This window comes from Nerophis ophidion, linkage group LG16 (assembly GCF_033978795.1).
Source record: "Nerophis ophidion isolate RoL-2023_Sa linkage group LG16, RoL_Noph_v1.0, whole genome shotgun sequence".
Lineage (NCBI taxonomy): Eukaryota > Metazoa > Chordata > Actinopteri > Syngnathiformes > Syngnathidae > Nerophis > Nerophis ophidion.
The window spans coordinates 38,861,022-38,884,983 of record NC_084626.1 but is presented as its reverse complement, the minus strand read 5'-3'; the positions used below and the strand labels follow the sequence as shown (position 1 = coordinate 38,884,983).

Below are 23,962 nucleotides of genomic sequence, written 5' to 3'. Positions count from 1 at the left end.
ACTGAGTAGGTACAAAAGTGTATTACAACTGAGTACCGTTATTGGGCTACCCTCCCGAGGGGCGCTTGCGGTCCAAAAATGGGCCACCTCGAACGGGAGACTTAAATTCAGACCTCAGTGTTGGAGCTCAAGTCAGCGCAGTTCTTGAGTGTGCAGGTGCACTGCAGTACAGCAGTCTACCCCAAGTTAGTGGCTTGTGTATGTTTTTACAATAGTATACTACTATTGCTACAAAATATCTTGGAGTAAATACATGCTATACAGAACCAAACATGCATTCCTTCACCTGTCACAACATTAGAAAACACTAATGGAAATGACTGCTGTAATTTGATTATTGCTGTAGTACAGGGGTCACCAACCTTTTTGAAACCAAGAGCTACTTCTTGGGTACTGATTAATGCGAAGGGCTACCAGTTTGATACACACTTAAATAAATTGCCAGAAATAGCCAATTTGCTCAATTTACCTTTAACTCTATGTTATTATTAGTAATTAATGATATTTATCTTTGTGAATACACTGATCATCTTAATCAAAAAAAAAAGTCTGCGGGCTATAGAGCGTTTTCCGTTCGGGCTCCAGTACTCTGAAATGCCCTCCCGGTAACAGTTCGAGATGCTACCTCAGTAGAAGCATTTAAGTCTCACCTTAAAACTCATCTTTATACTCTAGCCTTTAAATAGACCTCCTTTTTAGACCAGTTGATCTGCCGCTTCTTTTCTTTCTCCTATGTCCCCCCCCCCCCTTGTGGAGGGGGTCCGGTCCGATGACCATGGATGAAGTACTGGCTGTCCAGAGTCGAGACCCAGGATGGACCGCTCGTCGGGACCCAGGATGGACCGCTCGCCTGTATCGGTTGGGGACGTCTCTACGCTGCTGATCCGCTTGAGAGGGTTTCCTGTGGACGGGACTCTCGCTGCTGTCTTGGATCCGCTTGAACTGAACTCTCGCGGCTGTGTTGGAGCCACTATGGATTGAACTTTCACAGTATCATGTTAGACCCGCTCGACATCCATTGCTTTCGGTCCCCTAGAGAGGGGGGGTTGCCCACATCTGAGGTCCTCTCCAAGGTTTCTCATAGTCAGCATTGTCACTGGCGTCCCACTGGATGTGAATTCTCTCTGCCCACTGGGTGTGAGTTTTCCTTGCCCTTTTGTGGGTTCTTCCGAGGATGTTGTAGTCGTAATGATTTGTGCAGTCCTTTGAGACATTTGTGATTTGGGGCTATATAAATAAACATTGATTGATTGATTGATTGATTTAAATTGTCAGGAAAGAAGAGGAAGGAATTTAAAAGGTAAAAAGGTATATGTGTTTAAAAATCCTAAAATCATTTTTAAGGTTGTATTTCTTGTCTAAAATTGTCTTTCTGAAAGTTAAAAGAAGCAAAGTAAAAAAATTCATGAATTTATTTAAACAAGTGAAGACCAAGTCTTTAAAATATGTTCTTGGATTTTCAAATTCTATTTGAGTTTTGTCTCTCTTAGAATTAAAAATGTCGAGCAAAGCGAGACCAGCTTGCTAGTAAATAAATAAAATGAAAAAAATAGAGGCAGCTCACTGGTAAGTGGTGCTATTTGAGCTATTTTTAGAACAGGCCAGCGGGCGAATCATCTGGTCCTTATGGGCGACCTGGTGCCCGCGGGCACCGCATTGGTGACCCGTGCTGTAGTATACGTAGTATCTTTGCTGCCATGGAGGCAAGAGTAAGAAAGCCGTAGCAACTTTGTACTGGCTATGGACATAATTTAGCTAATACTTTATACTTTTTGCTAGCCACCTCTGTGATGAGGATATAAATGACGACGCTTTGTTGCACAGGTTTTCTAATCGACTCTAATATGCGCTAATAAGGGCTAATGTGCTAGATGTTAGCCGTAGTCTGTTATAATCTGAAACTGTTTTTTCTGCTGATATCGGACCAATATCTCATATCAATAGGGGATCAGGACACCCCTAATTGATACATGGTGGACTTATGAGAGTTTACTATGATGCTGATGACCAACTAACCCTAACCCTAACCCCAAGTGGAGGAGTTCAAGTACCTAGGAGTCTTGTTAACGAGTGAGGGAAGAGTGGCTCAAGAGATTGACAGGTGGATCGGTGCGGCGTCTTCAGTAATGCGGACGTTGTATCGATCCGTTGTGGTGAAGAAGGAGCTGAGCCGGAGGGCAAAGCTCTCAATTTACCGGTCGATCTACGATCCCATCCTCACCTATGGTCATGAGCTTCGGGTCATGACCGAAAGGATAAGATCACGGGTACAAGCGGCCGAAATGAGTTTCCTCCACCGGGTGGCGGGGCTCTATCTTAGAGATAGGGTGAGAAGCTCTGTCATCCAGGAGGAGCTCAAAGTAAAGCTGCTGCTCCTCCACATCGAGAGAAGCCAGATGAGGTGGTTCGGGCATCTGGTCGGGATGCCACCCGAACGCCTTCCTAGGGAGGTGTTTAGGGCACGTCCAACCGGTAGGAGGCTACTGGGAAGACCCAGGACATGTTGGGAACACTATGTCTACCGGCTGACCTGGGAACGCCCCGGGATCCCCCGGGAAGAGCTAGACGAAGTGGCTGGGGACAGGGAAGTGTGGGCTCCCCTGCTTAGGCTGTTGCCCCCGCGACCCGATCTCGGATAAGCGGAAGAAGATGGATGGATGGATGGATGGCTGATGACCAAATCACCTTTTCACTCTAACCGGTGTCGGTACCAAAAAATCTGTACTGGGACAACCCTATAATGCATAAATAAAAATAATCGTCAGGTCTCTCATAATTTTTGTGAACAGTAGGTAAAATTAAAAAAAAGTGCAGTGCCCCTTTAAATTAATAGATAATGTGAGAGTCCAGTCAGCCAGTTCATCCCAAAGCTGTGCATGGAAGAGCAATCCACCTTGAGTCACAACATAAGCATACAGTGTAGCACATTACAGTACATCAATGATGAACTGTCACGTGCAGGTGAAGCTCTAATTAACCTCTATAGCCATTTACGCAATGTAAAAGGATTCATCTGCAGTTTTCCCATTATGCCTTTGCATGTTTTTTCTGATGAAGAATTAGCCTTTTGACATTCCCTATTATGTACCTTACAGCATCATAATACGCACGATAATAACGACGGGCTTCATGATGTGGGCTCGGAAAGACGGTTGTGTCGGACCTAAAGTCTGACTCATTCAAAATCTGCACAGTGAGAAAATCAGCCACCATCTTAATGCTTAGCTGCTGCAATTCCAGCATTTTGACATGGAAACTGGAGCAGTTATGAGTGGGGCTTTTTTTTTTGTTTGTTTTCATTTATGGCTTAAAAGCTGCACGGCTCAACTCTGAATATAGACTGCCAGATACCAGGCATGTCCCAAATTGCTGCAGGCAGCCATATCATCATCAGCAGAAATGTACTTATACATACAGTACATTGAATTCACAAAGTCCTCCAACCTCTGCTCTGAGGAATAATGCTTCTGATTGAGTGTGTGTTGCTGTGATTATGGTGTGCTGGTACCTCATAGTAGCTCTGCACAGCGTTGATGAATGCTTCATCGGCCACAATTTGCGTGTCTCCATTTAGGAAGGCCTGGAAGCGATCCTTGGTCTGCTGAAGCTGCTGCTTGCTTATCTGTGGAGGCAAGGACAAACAAGAACAAGGCAACATTAAAACCAGATTAGACAACACTGTCAAAATTAGCGTGAATGATGCTATCAGCCACGGTTTCCTAAATTCTTGTCCAATCAGCCCAAGACTTTATCTCCAACTCCACTTGCGGGTATGCTAAGCACTCCCAGGCAAGCTGGGAGACATATTCCACCGCTGCATCCTCATCTGGGCTGACATGCTCTCCCAGTGTTCAACTTTTAGAGACAGGAGATCCACTGGGGCCACAAAACACACCAAGAGGAAGCTGTCAGCGCAAAAGTAGGAGAAGCTCAATGACAAGCCCCTAAAATCTCTCCACATCCAAAGACATCGCAGCGAGAGCTAGTCCATCTTAGCTGATTGGATCTGCAATCTTATTCTTCCAGCCACCCTGCCGGGTTCGTGACCTCGGTTGCGAGCGAGTAGCGAAGATTGACTGTTAAATCGAGAGCTTAGCTTTACAGATCCGCTCCCGTCTTTACCCGCCACTGCTGATGTAAAGCCTGCAGCGACGCAGCCATGCTTCTGAGCGGCAGTCAATCTTAAAGTCGTTTTTATTATTATACATCCCTCATGAGTAAAACTCAAATGTTGCTGACTTCTTCCTTAAAATGCACTAAGTAAAATGTGCACCACATGTGGGGAACTATGGATATTGTAGGTCACAGTCCAAAAGCATCTTCAAAAAGAAAAAAAGAGTTAGATGAAAGCTCAGCAGCATGCATGTATTGTTATAAAGTCTACTGCACAAAGACTATGTCCCTGTGGGTTCTGGAGATGAAATTCTTTATTAAAGAATTACAAAAATGCCAGACAACTATTGAGGGAATGCAGGAGGAGTGTACAGTAACTGTGCACCAACATCACGGTTCAGTACATACTTCCATTTTAACATCACTGTTCCCATCATTTGGGTCGAGTAAGGAAACAAAATGCAAAAAAAACAAAAACGCTTAGCTTTATTGGTTTTTCAAAGAAAAGCTCAGAAAACTATTATTCGATAAATGCAAATATCCAAAAGATATACAGTACAGGCCAAAAGTTTGGACACCTTCTTATTTCAATGTGTTTTCTTTATTTTCACGACTATTTACATTGTAAATTGTCACTGAAGGCATCAAAACTATGACACCTGTGACGTGAAAAACATTTCAGGTGACTACCTCTTGAAGCTCATCAAGAGAATGTCAAGAGTGTGCAAAACAGTAATCAGAGCAAAGGGAGGCTATTTTGAAGAAACAAGAATATAAATATAATATGAACATAACTCCACATGTGTTCATTCGTAGTCTTGATGCCTTCAGTGACAATTTACACTGTAAATAGTCATGAAAATAAAGAAAACCCATTGAATGAGAAGGTGTGGACAAACATTTGGCCTGTACTGTATATTAGAAAAAGTAAATTGTGGCAGCCACTAGAGGCTGCCACAATTTGTGGGTTTGTGGGCGTTGTTGTTGAGCAGAGTTTTTGGAGGCACATATTTTTTAGCACCAGTACCGGGTACCGGGCCGCGGCTCGATTGGTACTGGGCCGCAGAAGAATTTTTTCTAATTTTTTATTTTTATTTTATTAATTTTTTTAATTATTATTTTTTTTTTATTAAATCAACATAAAAAACTAAAAAACACAAGATACACTTACAATTAGTGCACCAACCCAAAAAACCTCCCTTTTTCATGACAAAAAAAACCAACAACAAAAATCCGCGGGACAAATTATCAAGCGTTGACCGGTCCGCAGCTACAAAAAGGTTGGGGACCACTGTTGTACATAATCGACTGTGGGCAAAATCTAACCAGTCAGTTGAAGACAGCGCTAGTATTATTAGTTCCAGCTTGAAGTCCCGTTCCTCATTTTTGCTGAAACACTTTTGTCTTGTCGTCTTTGTGTGTCCATATTGAAAGGCAGTTACATACCTGTCCTGCGCTCAATATGTTCTGTGTGAGAAATCGGTACAATACCGTACTAAAGGTATAGTACTAAAAAAAAAAAATATATATATATATATATATATATATATATATATATATATATATATATATATATATATATATATATATATATATATATATATACATATATATATATATTTAAAATACATGTATACATTAGAACCTTAAAAGGCAGTGAAGTAAAGGAGCTTTGCATATTGGACAATATTTTTATCATTTTGCTAAGATATTAAGACACCTAATTTTGAAGTCCTTTCCTTCAACTTTGAGATATTTTCTACGTACATTAGGAGCCTAATTAATATATTCTGCCTCTCAGATCCCTCCTCCTCTTTGTTTCACCTCATCAGGTAGAAATGTCCTTAAATTGATTAACCCATGCTAACAGAGTCAGTGACCCGAAAGTCAATAGAGCGACTATCTCCTTGAGACAAATGTTTTCTACTCTTCAAGCTGTTGTGTATATATCATGCAAGCGCAGAGCTGCCCGGGTGTGTGTGTGTGTGTGTGTGTGTGTGTGTGTGCGTGTGTGTGCATGCGTGCATGTCTGTGTGTGTGCGTGTGTGTGTGTGTGTGTGTGTGTGTGTGTGTGTGTGTGTGTGTGTGTGTGTGTGTGTGTGTGCGTGCGTACGTGTGTGCATCTGTGTGTGCGTGCGTACGTGCGTGCGTGTGTGTGTGCGTGCGTCTGTGCGTGTGTGCGTGTGTGGGTGCAAATGTGTGTGTGTTTGCAAGTGACAGACTTGGGTGTGGGAGGAGATGGAAAAGCATTCCATATCATGCAATCACTAACATCTGCGGGCCTGTCACACTCCCCAACCCCCTCCAGTCAGGTTAGAATAAATGACAAATATAACATAATATTTCTCTGGTGCCAACAAAGCCAAAACCATAGCACTGTGATTTTACAAATATGATGTGCATTAAACACCAACAAGCCCTTGCCACTAGATCAGGGGTTGCCAAGCCGTCATGCGATCGACTAATCGATCTTTGGGACTTTACCAGTAGATCCCGAAAATATTAGGTAAAATACACATCATTTATTGGCCCATGGCACATTGTAGAAACATTTTTTTTATAAAAAGATAGAGCTGAATACATAATGAGAGGAAGCTGAAATATTGATGTTAATGTTCTTCTTATGGCTTATAAATGTTTTTAATGGTATCGAAACTTATTTTCTTTCAGATTGGCTTTAACCCTACAAACTCTCACAGATCCTATGATCATGTCTCTTAATTATTCCAAAAGTCAGGACACAAAGTCACAAGATGGCATCTTCCCCCTATTATGGCCCTCATTTATGGAAGCTCAGGGCTGCAGATAGGTTCATGTTTTTATGAGCAGGCTTAAGACCTTTTTTGATTTGGCTTGTGTTTATTATTTGTTCATTTTAACTAATTCGTACTTTATTTTTTTATTGCGTGCGAGTGTGTGAAGGTTAGTGTGAATTTTGTCTGTCAATATGTAGCATAGTGGGCCTAAGTATTCATTAAAAACTAGGCATAAGTTTTATTGAATAATTATATTTAATATATTTGGCCTCAGAGTTTCAAAAATTAACACAGTGTCTGAAGTAGGGGTGTACAGTACACCGGTACTAATAAAGTACTGTGATACTAATTGATTGAAATCGGTACTATACTGCATTTGAAAATTACCGGTACCGTTCTTTCAACTGAATGCCGCCGTGCGGCGGTGAGTACAAAGCCGGAAGCGCATGATGTTGAGTACATCAAAACGCACACACAAAGGGCATACAATCAATAACATCTTGAAAGGGAAGAATGGCAAGAAATCAATTTCTACTGGTTAATAAAGAGTGTGCGTGAAGCGCAATATGGAGGTATTGTCAGAGTTTGTTGATGACGAACCCCAAGATGCAGAGAAGGAGGTAGGCATTGCGTAAGAACACATGATTTAATTAAACACTAAAACAAGAACAAACCAAAAGGGTACCAACAAACGGCGCGCACGAGGCGGATAACAAACTTGGCTAAGAACAAAAACACTTACTGTGACACGACGGAACTATGGCATGAGCAGAGTGAACAGAAGTAGACAAAGCTACAAGCGACAAGACAGGTAGTGGTGACATCAACACGACACGACAATAGTCCAGCCCTGACTGGAGGAGAAAACAGGATCCAAATAGGTCGGGCTGATTGACACCAGGTGTGGCCAGGTGCCAATCAGCCGCAGCTAAGGGGACACAGCACTCAGGGAGACAAACAGGAAACTGAACCAAAATAAGAGTGCTGACAGGAAATACTACACACACACAGAGGAAAAACTAAAACACAACCAAACTGCCAGGGGCAAACCTGACAGTTAAATTGGGCTTCAAAACCAACAATAAAGGTAACGTTTTAAACTACAAAGCGCCGCACTTCAGGTTTGCTTTAAAACACGCCTCAACAAATGTGGAAAATATTATGACCACCTTTGTGTCAAACGTCGGGAAACATTTAAATAATAAGAATTTAGATATGCACAAGGAGTTATAAAGAGTGACAGGTAACAATGTAGTTGTTACACCTTTCCTGCTGTTCGGCTAGTCAAGAACCACAGCGCAGACGTTCAGAGTCTATGTTTTTGTCGTGGGTCTGCTAAGCTCCATTTTCCGATCAGAATTTGAGGTTGCCGATTTGTGACAATCTGGTTGCTTTAATGTTAGTTTTGCAGGACACATCTCTCTCTTTGCTCGCCCACTCACTCACTGACGTCACTCAGCCAACACGTTGACATTCTCGCAAACACACTGTCACACCTGGACATGGACTGGTTTTGCTTCTTCCACGCAAAGGATGATTGGCACGAGCCAGACGAGAGTGTAAGTACATATTTATTTATTTAAACATTATAATAAAAAATAAACAAATTAAGGGCGCTCACAAGGAGGTATATTACTGGACTACAAAATACAAATGGGAAAACAAAAACACTTGCGCGATGGCATGAATGAACTATGGACATAAACAAAACAACTTAGCACAAAAGCATTTAACTATGACTATATACAACAACTTACTTGACATGGAACTATGGACGAGGGCATGAAGGAGGTGCAGCAAGGGTAACGTGTGTGCGTGAAGGCATGAAGGTAAGCAGGCAAGCAAAGTTCCCAGAACGATGAATAGAAAACAAATGACTTAAGTAGTAGCAGTGGTAATGAGAAACAGGTGTGAGAGCTGAGGGACGGGGCGTGACTAGGATGGCAAGGTGAAAATCAATGGGTTGGCATGGAAACAAACAAAACCAGGAAATGCAAAACATGAAACAAGAGTCCAAAAACAAAACAAAACGTGACAAAACATAAACCTTGCTTAACAGCATGACACACACATACTGTACACTACTTTCATAAGTTAACCAGCTCGCCTGTTGTGCACATGTAGATACATAACATGTAGATACATAACATGTAGATACATAACATGTAGATACATAAAATGGAGTGTACGTAGACACGCATACAGCTGCTTAGCTTGATGCCAAATATTAGCAGAGTTAGGACCGCCCATCTAACGTCAATTAGTGCAAGTAAAATGATTGAAATTGGTAACAAATTGCTACAAGTTGTGTTTTATCTTTAACAGATGTCTGTTTTACCTGCTACATATCTCATCTGTGTACATTTATCCATAGTTTTATTTTCAGTGCTAACTCATAATGGTATTTTTCTTAGAGCACAGACCAGGATTGGCAAACGTACATCATGAAGCATTTAATATAATGTCAATACACCGTTTTACCATATTGTAATCTAATCATTGATTATGGCAGTCTAGATGTAACATGGAAAATTGTAAATTGTTCTTTGAGTGCAACAAAAAAAACACAATGTGTTTAATGACCTTTAATTTATATTTTAATGTTTTAAAAGTGTTCTTTAAATGCAGTAGCAAACATATGTTTATTGTATTGTAAGATTTTCTGTCAATACAAAGCCAGAATTGACACATTTTTATAGTTCTTTTTATTTAGAAAAGTTCAGAAGAGTATTGATATACATTTTGGTACTGGTCCTGGTACCAAAATCCTGGTATTGGGATAACTCAGTCTGAAGATAGGAAAATAAAATAATGTACTTTAATCCAGTGATTCTTTGTTGTACCACTAAAATGGAGCCCGCATACCACTAGTGGTACACGTACCACATTTTGAGAAACACTGGTCTAGACATGCCCACATAAATACGGCCATTAATATTGGACGTCACAAATGGCCCACGGTTTAAAAAGGTTATCAAAAGCAGCGTTCTTTATCCTACTTTTTTTCTTACCCGAACAATTATTAATTTATGAAGCCAATGAAATCCACTCAGATGCCTGAAGCTTCTCCTATTGGTTGCTTTTAGTCCCCCACCCACATAAGTGCATGTGCTCTATGACGTTGAAACAGATCCTTGAAAAATATGGATTTTTTTCAATGTAATTTTTTAGTTTTGTCCATACTCTAGTCTGTCCAGTGACAGACCATTAATCTCGTCATCAATGTTATCAACATCGCGTGCACGAGAGCGAGAGACGGCCGATTGGAGAAATGTAATGAATAGTGATCAAATTGAAGGACGAGGGAATGTGTGTACATTTTCATCTGTTCCCACATTCCCAAGACCTATTTCTCCTATTTGCTGTTTATTGATTCGCTCTCTTTGGCTCTTTTCAAGATTGCAGCACAGCCCAATGATTCATTTGCTTACAGTGAAGTAAACATTAATCAATCCACGCATATCAATACAGGAGCCGGGCAAAGGCGTTATGCACAGAAACTTTATTACGACTCCAAACTACTTGACTTCCAGTCTTAGCTGGATCACTTATGCAATTAGTATAGTCACCACTGTGACTTACCTGGAATTAAAAAGATTTGGCCAAAATTACAGTAGATCCCTCCATCCATCCATTTTCTACCGCTTATTCCCTTTCGGGGTCGCGGGGGGCGCTGGCGCCTATCTCAGCTACAATCGGGCGGAAGGCGGGGTACACCCTGGACAAGTCGCCACCTCACCGCAGGGCCAACACAGATAGACAGACAACACTCACACTCACATTCACACACTAGGGCCAATTTAGTGTTGCCAATCAACCTATCCCCAGGTGCATGTCTTTGGAGGTGGGAGGAAGCCGGAGTACCCGGAGGGAACCCACGCATTCACGGGGAGAACATGCAAACTCCACACAGAAAGATCCCGAGCCTGGATTTGAACCCAGGACTGCAGGACTACAGCATAATTCTTATTAGCCATTTGCATCTTTTCTTTTATCTATTGTGTTTTGCTGCAATGCAAAAAGTTAGGAAAAAGGAAGCTTGGTAAGAATTTGAAAGTGGTAACAATATTTACTATATTCAACATTTGCATTGCTGTCAACCTCCCCGTTTTTGCTGGATATTTAATTTTTTTGTCCTTCATTCGTGGCGTTTTTTCCCCGGGGCTTTTTGTTTGTCTTCCATAAATGAAATTCTTCTCCATTACTGACGCTACTACAGCAATATCGGGTCTGCTCGACGACTTATCGTCCACACCCGGGATGGCCTTGTGACAGGCAGCCCGGTAAGTCACATGTTTTTGAGTCAATCAATACACCCTCATGCTTTTTGCAAGCTTTGTAATATCAAGGAAGAAATGACTGCCAGCATTAAACATTTCTCAACTATAAGCGATGTGAAGGAATATATAACAGGGGTCCTCACTAAGGAAACATATATATTAACTGAAAGTTAGACACGTTACGACTGGGTTTAAGTCCCAAAAGGGAATTGCACTGCAAGACCTCCATAAACTCGCATTGCGAAACAGCGTCGCCAATTAAAAGGAATTGAAATGAATTTAATGAAATGTAAAATGCCTTTAAAAAATAAACAACTTTTAGATAATAAATATTCTATAAAAAAAACTATAAAATAGAATACAGTAAATCAAATACAGTAATTTAATGAAGTAATGTAATAATAATGTACAGTATATACAATATATTTTATATACTGTATAAATTATATGTAAATATTACATATACGTTACATTTTATATTGCTACTATGGGACATTTTAGTCTGCTTTATATCTGTATTATCCTTTCCATCCTTACCCTTTACATCCTTTGTGACTGAGCTACTGTGTGGAACAATTTCCCTTGTGGATAAATAAAGTTTGTCTAAGAGTAAGTCCTAAGTCTAAGTCTTTAATTTGGAGAGGGCATTTCTACGGTACCTCCTTCAAGCTGTTTCTCCATCAAACACACCATCAGCAGCTTCTCCCCATTTTCATGGGTAAATGTTTGGATATCATTTTAACATCCTTGGCTGGCATCATCGACTCATTGTGCTCCAGTATGATGCAGACTAGCAATGCTACGCTCCAACTGCTTCACCAAGTTAGCAAGCTACGAGCTCTGTCATGTTTTTGATGATTTATTTCTTTAATTCAGTGAATATCATCCACCTTTTCCTGTCAACACTGTCCTTCAAACTCAAAATCTTACTTCCCATGTATGGAAAAGCAAAGATATGGCCATCTCTAGCTATAAGCTAACGCTAGCTATTTGTTAATGCTGGCGATGAGCTAATGCTGGCGATGAGCTAATGCTAGCGAGAAGAGGTGTGAATCTTTGGATACCTCATAATTTGATTATGATTCACGGGCTATTATTAGATTATACATTGATTATCTATACTCAGTGGCCTAGTGGTTAGAGTGTCCGCCCTGAGATCGGTAGGTTGTGAGTTCAAACCCCGGCCGAGTCATACCAAAGACTATAAAAATGGGGCCCATTACCTCCCTGCTTGTCACTCAGCAACAAGGGTTGGAATTGGGGGTTAAATCACCAAAAATGATTCCCGGGCGCGGCACCGCTGCTGCCCACTGCTCCCCTCACCTCCCAGGGGGTGAACAAGGGGATGGGTCAAATGCAGAGGACAAATTTCGCCACACCTAGTGTGTGTGTGACAATCATTGGTACTTAACTTTACTAAAGTATTACATTGTGTATTGTTAAAGGCCTACTGAAACCCACTAGTCCCACCACGCAGTCTGATAGTTTATACATCAATGATGAAATCTTAACATTGCAACACATGCCAATACGGCCGGTTTAGTTTACTTATTTACAATTTAAAATTTCCTGCGGAGTTTCCTGTTGAAAACGTCGCGGAATGATGACGCGTATGATGAAGCGTGTTTGTTACGTTATTGGTTGGAGGGGACATATTAGCCCAGCACCACTTACGGCTAAAAGTCGTCTCTTTTCATCGCGCAAATACACAGTATTTTTTGCACATCTGTGTTGCTGAATCTTTTACAATTTGTTCAATTAATAATGGAGACTTCAAATAAGAATGCTGTTGGTGGAAAATGTTGGATTGCAGCTGCCTTTAGCACCGAAACACAGCCGGTGTTTCTTTGTTTGTTGTGAAGCTTTAACACAGAGCGGTCAAGCAAACATGTTTCTCTACGTCAACCAGCAAGTTTTTGGATGGGAAAATTGTGATATTAAGTCGGCTTTTACTGGAGACTTGAGTGGATTACGCGACCTCATCCTGCAGCTGTCAAAAAAGCAGCTGTGATCTTGGCTCCTCGGCTTCCCTCAGACACACTGGCGTTCACCGCAGCCATCCGACTTTCAGGCATGACTTTATAATCTCACTAAAATACTATGAACACAATAAGCATATAAGGGATTTTCCAGAATTATCCTAGTAAATGTGTCTAATTACATCTGAAACTCTCCCACTGCCGCCGCCTGGAGCCGTCGCCTCTTTTCTTTTTTTTTTCTTTTTTCTTTTTAGTGCTTCACCCTAACTTTCCTCATCCACAAATCTTTCATCTTCCCTCAAATTAATGGGGAAATCGTCGCTTTTTCGGTCCAAATTGCTCTTACTGCTGGTGGCTCACATTATAAACAATGTGAGGATGTGAGGAGCCCTCACACCGGGGACGTCACGCGCACATTGTCTGCTACTTCCGGTACAGGCAAAGCTTTTTTATTAGCGACCAAAAGTTGCGAACTTTATCGTGGATGTTCTCTACTAAATCCATCCATCCATTTTCTACCGCTTATTCCCTTTCGGGGTCGCGGGGGGCGCTGGCGCCTATCTCAGCTACAATCGGGCGGAAGGCGGGGTACACCCTGGACAAGTCGCCACCTCATCGCAGGGCCTCTACTAAATCCTTTCAGCAAAATGATGGCAATATTGCGAAATGATCAAGTATGACACATAGAATGGACCTGCTATCCCTGTTTAAATAAGAAAATCTCATTTCAGTAGGCCTTTAATATATTGCATATTATTATTGTTACATGTTTTTAAATGCACTACATTTAATTATTAATATTGTTGATAACAAGTCCAAAAGGCTCCTCCTTTGGCTACTGATGCAGTATGTAAGGCTACAATGTCGTGCACACAGCATGGATGCATTCAAAATGTAGTAGACTGCTAAGTGAAAAAAAAAAAAAAAAAGTCCATACTTGGCGAACAGGCATCCTAAATTTAATTTCTGTACCTTCTAAAACCAGACATTTTGGCTTCAGTCGCCACAAACGTGCAGCTCAAAGACGTGTGTCGTCCATCTACTCGCCAGCGGCTGGACTGTATTGTTATTTAGCTAATGTTTCTTCCGTTGTTAGTAAGAACCAAACCTAGAACTAACATTTACAGAACAATAGCAATGATGCCGCATTTTAGAACCATCTATATTTATTTTTAATCCATTCATCCATTTTCTACCGCTTGTCCCTCTTTGGATCGCGGGGGGTGCTGGAGCCTATCTCAGCAGCAACCGGGCCGAAGGCAGCGTACACCCTGGACAAGTCGCCACCTCTTTGCATGGCCAACACAGATAGACACACAAGCATTTATTTAACATATGTAAACAGGCTCCAGCATCCTTGGCGACCCCGTAAGGGACAAGCGGTAGAAAATGGATGGATGGAAATAATCCATGTTTGGCCATTTGTCCATCAATTTATGAATCGCCCACGTTCTAATCATGATGCTATGATAATCGATCATTTTTCCCATGTCTGATTGTGAGTAAAACCGGATGGTTGTTTTGCAGAACTTACTGGGTTCACTGTGACACCACTACGCCAACTAGTGGTAGGGAGGCTAATAACCGCAACCTAAAGCATAACAATTAGTCGAGAAACAGCTCTTATCTTAAAAAACTTGTAAGCTGAGGGACTCGAGTCATGTCAGGTATAACTCTTTCATTTGTTTTTAACTGTATTATAATAATAATAATAATCCTTTATATTTCCCCATTTTCTCTGGAAATGTCCCATATTTTTAAAGACAAATATTGACAAGAATACACGTTTGTTCCATGAAAGAGAGTGCACCTCAATGTACAGAATGTTCTCCCCCTTTAGTTTAAAGGATACGTGACACAGTTGATCTTCCAGTGCTGTGGATTAACTATCCAAAGGAATAAAGTATATAATGCAGCCTGGGCAACTTATTGTGCTGATTCAGTTCCCGCTTCCTCCTTTGGCGTGGATAGTTGATGTTAAATTACGGCGTTTTTCTAAATTAAAGAGCCACAATATAAATGTGCAGTACATACAGAAGGTATCATTTAAATGTGCAAGTGTAAACTGCCGCAGAGCAATTTAATTAAACTATAAAATGGACCTGCAAGATATAGAAGGGCCGGAAGATGAGAAATACAAGGATAAATCTTCATAGAAACCTCAACAAAATTCGTAGAAGCAAGCAAATCTGAAAACTATCAAACGCTATACAAACACTTTGCAGATCAAATTTAATAACCTCAGTCAGATGTAATATATTTATTTTAAAAAAACCTAAATAAAAGCTACATGTATTATTGTGGTTCTAGCGTCACAGTCTGCTCGGCAGTTTTGGCTTTTACGTTATGTTTCTTCCTGTCCAGCGCTCTTTCTGTTGTTCTACTTCCTGTTTTGTGTTTTTTTCTGCAGTGACTTTACACCTTCTTCCCAGCGTTATTTTCCTCACCTGCCCCTTATTAGTGATCAGGATACTCACCTGCCTCCAAACACTAATCAGAGGGATTTATTTGCCAAACTTGCAATGCAATCAAGGCTGGATCATTTGCTTTGCTTTGTTTGCTGTCATGCTTGCATTTATTCTTCCTGTGCACTTCCCTGCTGCACTACTCTTTAGTGTTGTATGCGTACGTAATTTGCAGTAATGCAGAATGCTCTGCATCAGACTGAGAGCTGGTTCAGATATTTTGACCCTCCCTTGTGTATCTGCTAAAAATCTATACCGAGCTAAATAATTGGTAGCTACATACCGTAGCCAGCTTAATAGGGTAAATTGTGGTCATGATTGTATTTGTTTCTGACATGCTAAATAGATAACGTAGGGGACCATCCTATCATTTACCATATTTTTCGGACCACAAGGGGCACCAGATTATAAGGCGCACTTTCGATGAACGGGTCTATTTGGGTCTATTTTTATACACAAGATGCAACAGTGTATCAATTGCATTAAAGGCCTACTGAAATGAGATTTTCTTATTTAAACGGGGATAGCAGGCCCATTCTATGTGTAATACTTGATCATTTCGCGATATTACCATATATTTGCTGAAAGGATTTAGTAGGGAACATCCACGATAAAATTCGCAACTGTCGGTGTTAAGAGAAATGCCCTGCCTCTACCGGAAGTCGCAGACGATGACGTCACACGTGTGGGGGCTCCTCCCATATTCACATCATTTTTAATGGGAGCCTCCAACAAAAAGTGCTTTTCGGACCGAGAAAACAACAATTTCCCCACTAATTTGAGCGAGGATGAATGATTCATGTTTGAGGATATTGATAGCGACGGACTAGAAAAAAAAAAGATTTAAAAAAAATAAGTTAAAAAAAAAACGCGATTGCATTGGGACAAATTCCGATGTTTTTAAACTCATTTACTAGGATGATTCTGGGAAATCCCTTATCTTTCTATTGTTTTGCTAGTGTTTTAGTGAGTTAAATAGTACCTGATAGTCAGAAGGGTGTCTCCACGGATGTCTTGACGCGCAGTGTCTCAGGGGAGTAGACGGCATCTATGGACGGCACAAGCTCAGCTTTTCTCCGGTAAGAACTGACTTTTCAACCACAATTTTCTCACTGAAACCTGCTGGTTGACATGTGGTAGGGATCCATGTTGGCTTGACCGCGCTCTGATCCTTTTAAACAAGGAATCACCGTGTGTTTGTGTGGCTAAAGGCTAAAGCTTCCCAACTCCATCTTTCTACTGTGACTTCTCCAATATTAATTGAACAAATTGCAAAAGATTCAGCAACACAGATGTCCAAAATACTGTGTAAGTAGACGACTTTTAGCTGTGTGTGTGTGCAGCGCTCATATTTCATAACAGCCCGTGACGTCACGCGTACATGTCGTCAATACGCGACGTTTTCAAGAAGAAACTCCCAAGGAAATTTTAAATTGCAATTTAGTAAACTAAACCGGCCGTATCGGCATGTGTTGCAATGTTAATATTTCATCATTGATATATAAACTATCCGACTGCGTGGTGGGTAGTAGTGGGTTTCAGTAGGCCTTTGAAGGGGTCATATTACGCGGTAGAAAAGGGATGGATGGATATTATGATTTGTTATCTACATTTAAAAGGCTTTCTTGTGGTGAACATAACATATAACTGTGTTTTTTGGTCAAAATGTTACATAGATTATGTTTTGCAGACCCTCTTGAAGCCCCTTTCTCAGCGTCTATTTTGGTTGCGCTGTTTGATGTGCGGTATTATTTGCATGGCTCCACTTCGATTGGGTCTTCTCCCCGTCATCTTTGTTGTTTTCAGCGCTTCCATAGTGAGTTTACTGACGGATTAAGTTCAAACTATATCCTACTGTATATTAGAAATTGCAACAGTGGAGTATTAATGCTCCCCAAGTATGGAGCCAAAACACTACCAGTAAGATTTTGGACTTGGAAAAAAAAATTGCATTGGAAAAAAAAGTTGTATTGACACCGAAACAAGTTTTGGCAACATTTAAAGACCTACTGAAACCCACTACTACCGACCACATAGTCTGATAGTTTATATATCAATGATGAAATATTAACATTGCAACACATGCCAATACGGCCTTTTTAGTTTACTAAATTGCATTTTTAAATTTCCCGCGAAGTGTCGTGTTGAAAACGTCGCGGTATGAAGACACGCATGATGACGCGTGTATTTGACGTCACCGGTTGTAGCGGACATTATTTTCCAGCCCGATCCAAGCTATAAGTAGTCTGCTTTAATCGCATAATTACACAGTATTCTGGACATCTGTGTTGCTGAATCTTTTTCAATTTGTTCAATTAATAATGGAGAAGCCAAAGTAGAAAGATGGAGGTGGGAAGCTTTTAGCCTTTAGCCACAAAAACACAGCCTTGTTTAAAATTCCCAGAGGTGAAGCTTTACTATGGAACAGAGCGGTCAAGCGAACATGGATCCCGACTACATGTCCACCGGCAGTTTTCGGTGAGAAAATTGTGGTAATGAGTCGCCTCTTACCGTAGACATCAGCGGAGCTTCCGTCCTGCTGCAGCTGCGTGACTTCCCTCAGAGACTCTGGCGTCAACACACCCGTGGGCACACCCCTCCGACTTTCAGGTATTATTTAATCTCACTAAAACACTAGCAAAACAATAGGCAGAAAAGGGATTTTCCAGAATTATCCTAGTAAATGTGTCTAATAACATTTGAATCGCTCCCACTGCAATCGCCTTTTTTTTGGTAACTTTTTTTTTTTTCTCTTAGTCCTTCACTCTGAACGTCCTCATCCACGAATCTTTCATCCTCGCTCAAATTAATGGGAAAATCGTCGCTTTCTCGGTCCGAATAGCTCTAGCTGCTGCTGGGCATGATTGTAAACAATGTTCAGATGTGAGGAGCTCCACAACCCGTGACGTCACGCACACATCGTCTGCTACTTCCGGTACACGCAAAGCTTTTTTATTAGCGACCAAAAGTTGCGAACTTTTTCGCCGATGTTCTCTACTAAATCCTTTCAGCAAAAATATGGCAATATCGCGAAATGATCAAGTATGACACATAAAATGGACCTACTATCCCTGTTTAAATAAGAAAATCTCATTTCAGTAGGCCTTTAAATACAAACATTGAAAAAATACAATATTTTTGGTGGATATTTTTATTTAATCATGACTTGTTTTTGATGCCAATATTAATTTTTTTGTTTTTGTGTGTTTCATTGTTTTTTATGATCAACTTTTTTTCACATTTGCTTCTATTTTTTACAGTTTCATTTAGTTTTTTTTTTTTGTTTTCACTTACACTTTACGGTATAAAAAAACAGAGAGTCAGTACGTGTCCATGCACTAAATTACCGTATTTTTGGACTATAAGTCGCAGTTTTTTTCATAGTTTAGCCAGGGGTGCGACTTATTATTAACACATTACCGTAAAAAATCAAATAATATTATTTAGCTCATTCACATAAGAGACTAGACGTAGAAGATTTCATGGGATTTAGCGATTAGGAGTGACAGATTGTTTGGTAAACGTATAGCATGTTCTATATGTTATAGTTATTTGAATGACTCTTACCATAATATGTTACGTTAACATACCAGGCACCTTCTCAGTTGGTTATTTATGCGTCATATAACGTACACTATTCAGCCTATTGTCCACTATTCTTTATTTATTTTAAATTGCCTTTCAAATGTCTATTCTTGGTGTTACGTTTTATCAAATAAATTTCCCCAAAAATGCGACTTATACTCCAGTGCGACTTATATATGTTTTTTCCCTTTATTATGAATTTTCAGCAGGTGCGACTTATACTCCGGAGCGACTTATACTCCGAAAAATACGGTAGTACGACTTCTCAAATAGTTCGGCTCTAAATAAGCTTCCTACAACCCATGGGAACATCTTAATGTTTGCGGTATAGCTTAGTTGGTAGAGCGGCCGTGCCAGCAACTTGAGGGTTCCAGGTTCGAACCCCGCTTCCGCCATCCTTGTCACTGCTGTTGTGTCCTTTAGCAAGACACTTTACTCACCTGCTCCCAATGCCACCCACACTGGTTTAAAAAAATGTAACTTAGATATTGGGTTTCACTATGTAAAGCGCTTTGAGTCACTAGAGAAAAAGCGCTATATAAATATAATTCACTTCACTTCACACTTCACTTAATGTGATCATGTTAGGTTTTTGAAAAATCGGACTAACACACTTGGATTATGTTATTGTAAACCAGATCTCTCGAGGAGAAACATACGGCAGGAGAGGACCCTTACTATCAAGCATGCGCCAGTCTCAATGCGCGGGTTACTTGGTTTGCTATTTGTCTGGACTATCTTGCCGGTTGTGTGCAATACTGAGATATTGTTAATTAGTTTAGAAATGCTCCATGAAGAGGTTTGTGTACACTTTATTATTCTCCCTGTAGTTTGTGATATGCGCTTCACTCTCTTTCATATTTCGTTGGGGAGTCCGCATTGAGCCGGCATTCAACATTTCCTTAGATACCTTATTAAACAAATCTATATTAAAAAATATCTGAGTAGTACTTTGTGATGTTGCTGTATTGCATTCAATAAGAAAGATAATGAACACCTCTGCCTTTCTGGGACATCATCTGGATTTCCTTCACAGCTGTGTTTCTGAGAGAACATCCAACGACAGAACATCATCATCAAGTGAGCGAAGCTGATGGTTGACAGCCATCTTTCTGTTTTTTTTTTTTTATTGAACTAATACAGCAATAATATATAAAATCTTCCATAAACTCCATCATAACAACAAACGTAACACCCGACTAGGTTTTTCAACATGTTTAAGTAAGGGTCCACGTAAATCAATTCATGTAAAGAGAATGATGATACCCCTGTTAAGAATAACAAATAATTAATGCATAGTAATAAATTAAATATTAAATAAATAACATAAATGTAATCTAACAACCTTTTAGTCCTAAAGTCTACCATACACATTAAACCAATTTTGAAAGTAAGAAAGTTGACCAAAGAGCCTTACAAATTAAATAAGTAGTCAAAAAGTAAAAGTACAGTAGTTCACTGTATTATGTTTAAAAAATACAATATTCCTCTCTGAGCAGGAGCTGAATCTGCTGACAGCAACACACACAGGCCTACTCGGGTCAAATGTAAAAAACTGTGTTTGCTTCAAAATTTCATATTTTGAAGCTTTTGTTAAACTTAATTTAGACGCCACGGGTCCTCCTTTCTTCTTCTACGGTGTTTTAATTGCATGCCCAAGTAAAGGAAAACTGCTTCTGAGTAACGTTGTTGTAAGCCCCAAAGCACCCGCCCCTCACGCTAAAACACTGCCTTTGGTTTGAAACCGTAAAATTAAGAAACGGAACCAAAAAAAGAAACAATACTGTATTAAAGAGAAGCAAATGTGGAAAAAAAAGTTGATCATAAAATCCTTTGAAACACACAAAAACAATAAAAGAACACAAAAATATGAAAAAATTAAATACACCCAAAATATTGTATTTTTCAATTTTTGTATTAATTTGTTGGTGGGACTTATGCAGATCAGATCCCAAATACACAACAGCAGGTACCACTCGGTAAGAAAAGTTGGTTTTGCGAAAAATAGGGCAAAACAAAACGCTAGATGATGTATCCTACTAGGTGCTCTTTTGGGGTCGTTATACACACACCATAATAATACCGGTATGTTGAAATATCATATAAATTTTGGTCCTGCTTGCTTACCGATACTTGCTAGGGTCATTTATTGAACAGGCCTCAACCTGCAGTCCACACGCATCTCTTTATGTTTGACTGCTATGTACTTAACACTTATCATTACACCATGTACCAAATATAATTGGTTCAGTTTGGTAAGCACAACCAGTAATAATACATACACAAGGCGCAAAAGGTTATAAGGCGCTCTGTTGATTTTTTGAATTGCATTCTACCAATTGTTTACCATACTTAAGACAAGAACACATAAGGTTTTCTTTTTACGATGCATTCTAAATAAATAAATAAATGCGTTTAAAAGTTTGCTTTACAATGGATGCTATGGGAGTTGCTCTATTCTGCCAAAAAAGCGCTCTGAAAAATATCCAAACACAGCAACATGGGAAATTACTTTTGTTGTTATGTTATAGTTTGTCTGCGTTAGCGCTTCTAATAACAATATCACAAATTCTTGGTTAAAATTCAGGTCATGAAATTTAGAGGACCTGTCAATGCCTCCATTGTAAGCAGACTTTTATTTACATATACTGCATTTATGAGTAAGAATTTTTTAATTTTTTTTCAATACACCCATCTTAATGTACCATTGATAGTCACACACAAGTGTGATGAAATTACCCTCAGCATTCAACCCATCCCCTTGTTCCACCCGCTGGGAGGTGAGGGGAGCAGTGAGCAGCTGCGATGGCTGCACTCGGTAATCATTTTGGTGAGTTAACCCCTAATTCCAACCTTTGATGCTGAGTGCTAAGCAGGTAGGTAATGGGTGCCATTTTTCTTTGGTATGACTCGGCCAGGGTTTGAACACACAACCTACCGATCTCAGGGCGGACACTCTAACCACAAGGTCACTGTTCTTGTCTCACATAATAATTGGGAACAATCGGCTTAATTCCACAAAAAGTGCAGTTCCCCTGTAAGTGCGCCTTATAGTCCGAAAAATACAGTAGACTTTTGAGACAACTCAACAGGTCCGAAAAGGAGTAGAAAGAAGCAGAGCTTATTTAATCTTCATGCCTGAGAAATTACTGATAGTTTGTTTAATTCATGTATTTATTATATAGGGAAAGAAAATAATAGCAATACAGTAGATAATGCAGCTTATGCAGTGATTAAAGGCCTACTGAAACCCACTACTACCAACCACGCAGTCTGATAGTTTATACATCAATGATGAAATATTAACATTGCAACACATGCCAATACGGCTTTTTTAGTTTACTAAATTACGATTTTAAATTTCCAGCGGAATTTCTTGTTGAAAACGTTGCGGAATGATGAAGCGTATGATGACGCGTGCGCGTGACATCTCGAGTTGGAGGGCACATATTAGCGCAGCACCACTTGTGGCTAAAAGTCGTCTCTTCTCATCGCGCAATTACACAGTATTTTGGACATCTGTGTTGCTGAATCTTTTGCAATTTGTTCAATAAATAATGGAGGAGTCAAAGTAGAAAGATGGAGGTAAGAAGCTTTAGCCTTTAGCCACACAAACACACGGTGTTTCCTTGTTTAAAATTCCCGGCGGTGAAGCTTTACTATGGATCAGAGCGGTCAAGCGAATATGGATCCCGACCACTTGTCAACTGGCAGTTTTCGGTAAGAAAATTGTGGTAAAAAGTAGTCTCTTACCGGAGATCAGCAGAACTTCTGTCGTGCTCCTGCTGCTGTAACTAATTCCCTCAGAGACTGGCGTCAAGACACCGTGGACAAACCCCTCCGACTATCAGGTACTATATAATCTCACTAAAACACTAGCAACACAATAGAAAGATAAGGGATTTCCCAGAATGATTCAAGTAAATGTGTCTAAAAACATCTGAATCACTCACAATACAATCGCCTTTTTTTTTTAACTTTATTTTTATTAGATTTTTTTGTAGTCCTTTGCTATCAATATCCTCAGCCACAAATCTTTCATCCTCGCTCAAATTAATGGGGAAATTGTTGTTTTCTCGGTCCGAATAGCTTTTTTTGTTGGAGGCTCCCATTATAAACAATGTGAGGACGTGAGGAGCCCTCACACGGGTGTCGCAAGGCTTTTTTATTAGCGACCAAAAGTTGCGAACTTTATCGTCGATATTAAATGATAAATAAAATAAATGGGTTGTACTTGTATAGCGCTTTTCTACCTTCAAGGTACTCAAAGCGCTTTGACACTACTTCCACATTTACCCATTCACACACACATTCACACACTGATGGAAGGAGCGGCCATGCAAGGCGCCAACCAGCACCCATCAGGAGCAAGGGTGAAGTGTCTTGCTCAGGACACAACGGACGTGACGAGGTTGGTTCCAGGTGGGATTTGAACCAGTGACCCTCGGGTTGCGCACGGCCACTCTCCCACTGCGCCACGCCGTCTCTACTAAATCCTTTCAGCAAAAATATGGCAATATCGCGAAATGATCAAGTATGACACATAGAATGGACCTGCTATCCCCGTTTGAATAAGAAAATCTCATTTCAGTAGGCCTTTAAAGTATAGAAAAAAAAAAATTAAACGTTTGAAGAATTTGGTTTAATTTATGAGGTCCACATTTTAAAAATGCGCCTCCATGTGCACTTTAATACACAGCCATGATAATAAAGGCGTCAGTAGATGTACAGGTGTACCTAATGAAGCGGTTTATGATCACATTTAATAATGCGCACAAACCAGA

General features: G+C 40.2%; 1 protein-coding gene across 12 annotated transcripts in view; it reads right to left on the bottom strand.

Moving 5' to 3' along the window:
* The window catches only part of LOC133535388 (calcium-dependent secretion activator 1), a 195,931-nt gene that overhangs the window by 120,239 nt on the left and 51,730 nt on the right, over positions 1–23,962 (bottom strand). For all 12 annotated transcript variants that reach the window (XM_061875200.1, XM_061875191.1, XM_061875195.1 and 9 more), the window contains exon 2: positions 3,509–3,622. In XM_061875200.1, coding sequence (XP_061731184.1) covers positions 3,509–3,622 — 114 coding nt within the window. The remainder of the gene's footprint in view (positions 1–3,508; positions 3,623–23,962) is intronic.